Source organism: Otolemur garnettii, unplaced genomic scaffold, assembly GCF_000181295.1.
Source record: "Otolemur garnettii isolate 467f Iridium unplaced genomic scaffold, OtoGar3 scaffold00031, whole genome shotgun sequence".
Classification (NCBI taxonomy): domain Eukaryota; kingdom Metazoa; phylum Chordata; class Mammalia; order Primates; family Galagidae; genus Otolemur; species Otolemur garnettii.
The window spans coordinates 13,432,185-13,437,151 of record NW_003852426.1 but is presented as its reverse complement, the minus strand read 5'-3'; the positions used below and the strand labels follow the sequence as shown (position 1 = coordinate 13,437,151).

The 4,967-nt window shown below is 41.3% G+C and overlaps 1 protein-coding gene across 1 annotated transcript in view; it reads right to left on the bottom strand.

Moving 5' to 3' along the window:
- BICRAL (BRD4 interacting chromatin remodeling complex associated protein like) overlaps nt 1-4,967 on the bottom strand; it is a 50,856-nt gene continuing 45,889 nt past the window's right edge. Inside the window, exon 11 of the mRNA XM_023512885.1 lies at nt 1-3,839. Within this exon, the coding sequence (XP_023368653.1) occupies nt 3,052-3,839 (788 nt within the window). The 3' untranslated portion in view covers nt 1-3,051. The remainder of the gene's footprint in view (nt 3,840-4,967) is intronic.

The window sequence follows — 4,967 nt, the reverse complement described above, 5'->3', positions numbered from 1 at the left end:
CATTTTCCCAAATCTTTGGCTGTATTGCAATGGTTGTTTCATTTTGTAATCTCCAACTAAACATTTCCTAACCATGGATTAACAATATAGTTACTGACTGGTTTCTTTTAACAGTATTTATCCAACATAACAAAATAAACTGCAATTTGTTATACTTTTTTTTACAAAACATTTTATAAATATTTTTACAAAATGTATACAAAGCAATTTCAAGTGAGACATACTATACAAATGAAGGTATTTAAGCAAATAAAGCCCACACCACACTGACAGCGAGTGACGCGTCCTCTTTAAGTCAAGTCAGTCTGTAAGGCCTCCCTAATCTAACAGAGTTTACTAAATTCTTCAGAGCTAAAATATTTTTTTCGTAATTGCCAGTTTAAAATTTGCTTTATCTTTAGGCAGTATGTAAGGACACAGAAAATCAAATGCTTAATAACAAATTCACACTTTTCCACAACAACAACAGAAAAAAAAAAAAAGAAAATGATTTTTGTTACTGAGTACAAGAAGTTGTAAAACTTAACTTTGACTAATGAACCTGAACAAGTGAATATTGGCCATCCGAGGCTGAGCTCTCTTACCCTTCACCAGAGGGGGCTCGACATGCGAGTTATGACCCATGTGCATATAACCTAATCACAGGAGTAAAATACATTTCGTAATCTTTGTCATTATCTAGAATCCTTCTTCCATAAAAAGTAAACTTACATACAAGGACACAAAAATTTACACGTTTCATTTTGGTAAATTAGGCTCTCCATTTGCTAGACAAGTGTTAGGGCTTAAAAACCCTTTCAGATGGTATATAGAAGTTAGGATGGGGGTAGCAGGGCAGGATCGGGGAGAGAGGTGATAAATGTACATGAAGCATATCTTGTCTCTTGAGAATTCCACTGATTCGAAGTAATTAATGTAACTTATTAGCAGCCCACATAAAGGCTTCCAGGTATAAAGTTCCACAATGAGAAGAATTTGATCAGGAGGGATTATCATTACATCTTGCTAGGAATTAGGGGAGCATGAGCCCTAAGAGAAGAGCCTATGAAATCATGGAGTTTAGGGCAGGGTGTTACCCCAGGGCTGCCCAAAACAGAAAGTTCCAACTGGCAATACCAACTTATCTTTCTAATATGTTACAATACAGGAAAAGGGGAAACCTGCAACTTGGACATTGGCACGAATAAGGAAAAAATGGTAACCCTAAAATGGCCCCGATTTTCCCATTTCTATTGGCCAGGGCATGGGGTTGGGGAGAAGGTATTACAAAGACAGGCTGTCTTGCAGGGTTTCTTTGTGTGGGTCAGTGGGGAGTGGGTATAGGTCTTCTGTTGCTGTGTTTTCTAATATTCAGAAGCTTTCCTTTCCATCACAGGCCAATCTGGAAAAGAAATGCCCAACATGATGACAATGGGGGTCATCCCCATGCTGGTGGCAGCCAGAGCAGATCCTGGCAACACATTAAAATGGAGACCAGTGGGTACACTTCTAGAACCAGGGACATAAACAGAAAAAAATGAGAGAGTGTGCACACAAGAGGGAGAGTGAGTATGCACACTGTAACCAAAATGACCTCTGGATCCAAGCAGCTCAGATACAGTGGGTATGTGTGCGAGAAGAATGGATATAAAATACCATTATGTAGTCTTCCCCATGATAGCAGACAAGTGATGGTTACAATGACATTGAGAATGAAAGTACCAACAGAAATGTGATGAACTAGGGCAGGTATATAAGAAAGGAAAACTGGAAACACTCCCTGAAAAGAAATATAAATAAATAAAGCAATAAGTCATGTTCACTATTATGAACACAGACAAGCTGAACACAAATTGTAACAGGGCATAACCTTTGGCTCTCAAATGGGAATCCTGTGTCTCAGATCTTTCCTTTCAATGGTGGGCTGGCTGGTTACCTTTGGTTTGTCTGTATTTTGGTAATGATTGCTGCCAGGGGTGACTACTGTTCTCGGACAACAAGAAGCATAAACAAGGCCAAAGTCCCCTTTAAGTTTAAACTGAAAAATTTACAATATAGTTTTCGAATGAAAGTGCTTTTGACGCTTGTCTATTTGTTGTGGGAGAGGGTACAAAGAGAGGTTAAACAAAACCCAGCAACAAACAAAAACATACATCATGTGTTGACTATATCCAATTATAGAATGCAAAACTCTTGTTTTTTCTCAATAGTTAACATATATATGCTTTTACATATATACATATTATAATCTTCATGGCTCTGTCCCGGCCTCCCCTGTACACTGTGCCTCTTAACTAGTTTCCATTTTCCTTTATTTAGCCTGCTGAAATTATTTCAAGTCATGCTGTTGCAACTAAGAACAGAGCATCCCTAGATCAAACTCAACATTGATACGCTGAAAAGCATGAGGTTTTTGCTCTTGGAGCATCAGAAAAGCACTTGAATTATCAACAAGGAAGCCCTGCAAAAGCTCTGCTTATGTGTTACTGGCTTTTCTACCAGGGTTGTAGGCTCCCTGGCAGAGTAGCCAGCAACTTACTGCTCAGAGATGGCTGAGGAGGGGAACCATGTGGTCTTCCCCCCCAAAAACAAACAAACAAAAAATATCCAAAATAACATCAAAAAACCCATAAAACCAAATTTAGAGATGCAGTGGGGTATTCTTTAAAAATAGCTTCTATTAGTCTTGTTTGATTTTATTTAATAAATCTGTTCTTTTCAAATGACTTATGATTGTCAAAATTTTACCCAGGGCCAAGTATACTGTGATATCATTGAGTAACTGTTTTCTTAAAGAAAAAAAAAATGACTAAAGCATTTCCGTAACACTTGAAATGTGTGGGGCCTATCAGACTGCTTTCTAATAGGATCAATTATCCTAAAGGATCTCCCTGTAATCACGACAAGTATTGCTCTTAAACAAAGAACAGGGTTGAGATTAGAAAGAATAACCTGTGATGAAAGATCAAGCAGGCTGGAGACAGGAGACCGTTTCCACTTGCTTTTGCCAGGAAAGAATGTAACTTGTTTGGGGCAGGGTCTCAGGACAAGGGAGGGGAGGGACTGCTGCTATTAACACTCTAGGATACTATTTACAGCTGCTTCTAAAATGGAGTCAGTTTCTACAACGCCTTCACTGTGGTCTGGGATGAACTTTTCCAGGCAGTTTTCTTGCGAAGCCATTGGAGAAAAGTTGGGGAAATCTAACTCAACAGCGCCGCTAACCGTTGGGTCACTCTGGGACTGCCGCCCAGCCTTTTTGAGTTCCAAGATGTTCTTAAATGTGGTTTCTAAGCTCTTTGTGAGCTGGAGATCTGGCTGGGGCTCTCCTGATCCTTTCATGATGTCTGTGTGTAAAACTTCATTCTTTGGAGAATTCCTCAGAGTTTTTTCCTGGAAGGAATTGTTACATGTCATCTCCAAGTGCGAATCTACCAGGATACTCGAGAGTTTGCTCTCAGTGCCATGATCTGGTCTGGATGAGGTTTTCCGGTGCCCGTCAGGGCCGGGAGAGCACTCACTGGCCTTCATAGGGTCTCTCTGGCTGGCTTTCTCTTCAGATGTGTTCCGGTATTGAACTAAGCCCACTTTGTCAAATTTCAGTGCTCTACCGAAGCATTCTGTTTTTTTAGAAATGTTTCCTTCTGCAGAGACTACAATGTGATTAGGCACTAGATGAAATTGGTCATGATTTGTTGGTTCTGTCACACCTGGTTTGGCTCGGTCCCTGCTTTGGGCCTTGGCCGTCTGATGTAGAGAGCTGGTTGTTTTACTGCCATGCTGGTCATTCCTGCCAAACTGTGTCTCGTGAGCAGCTTTATCAAGTTTGAAGGAACAACAGAAATCAGCCTGAAATCCCTCTGGAAATGGGAACAAAAAGAACATGAATGAGTGAATGAGCGTAAGGACCATATAATATTCTCTGCATGGGTCAGGTGCTAAGGGCAAGCCCAGCCCAGCCCACTGAATCAGTCTGATTCATGTACAGAAGTATGACTCTGAGAGGGCTTCCTGTAGAAGTAACCAAGACTGTGCAGCTGGAGCTTGAAGATAGGTAGCTTAAACCTCTTTGAAGTAGTTGTGTGATGCGAATGGGAAAACCCAATAGACCAGTGGTTCTCAACCTGTGGGTTGTACCTCCTTTGGTGGTCTCCTGCATATCAGATATTTACATTACAATTCATAACAGTAGCAAAATTACAGTTATGAAGTAGCAATGAAAATAATTTTATGGTTGGGGGTCACCACAACATGAGGAACTGTATTAAAGGGTCATGGCATTAGGAAGGTTGAGAACCACTGCAATAGACAAAAAGCTTCAGTTAGCCCTGATCTCTAAGTGTTATTTAAAATTAGTTTTCTAGCCAGGTGTTGTGGCTTGTGCCTGTAAATCCCAGCACTCTGGGAGGCCAAGTTGGGTGGACTGCTTGAGCTCAGGAGTTTGAGACTAGCCTGGGCAAGAGTGAGACCCTGTCTCTCTTAAAAATAGAAAAAATTAGCCAGACATGATGGCAGGCACCTGTCGTCCCAGCTATTTGGGAAAAGGCTGAGGCAAGAGGATTGCCTGAGCCCAGGAATTTGAAGTTGCAATGAGCTATGATGACCTTGGTGCACTCTACCCAAGGAGACCAAGTGAGAGACTCTGTCTCAAAAAAAGAAAGAAAAATTAGTTTTCTATTAATGGATGGCTTAAAACAGTCTGAAAACAGAAATTACGTGGCAGTAGCTCCCTTTTTCTTCCTTAGCACAAAGGGCCCTAGAATGGGCATTTGGGGGTCTGGGGGATGAATATAGCTACTTGTCTTTGGGTGATGGCATGTCAATCCCTTAACATGTAAGAAACTTGTCCTTGGCTTGGCGCCTATAGCTCAACCGGCTAAGGCGCCAGCCACGTACACCTAAGGTGGAGGGTTTGAATCCAGCCCGGACCCACCAAACAACAATGATGGCTGCAACCAAAAAATAGCCGGGCGTTGTGGTGGGCGCCT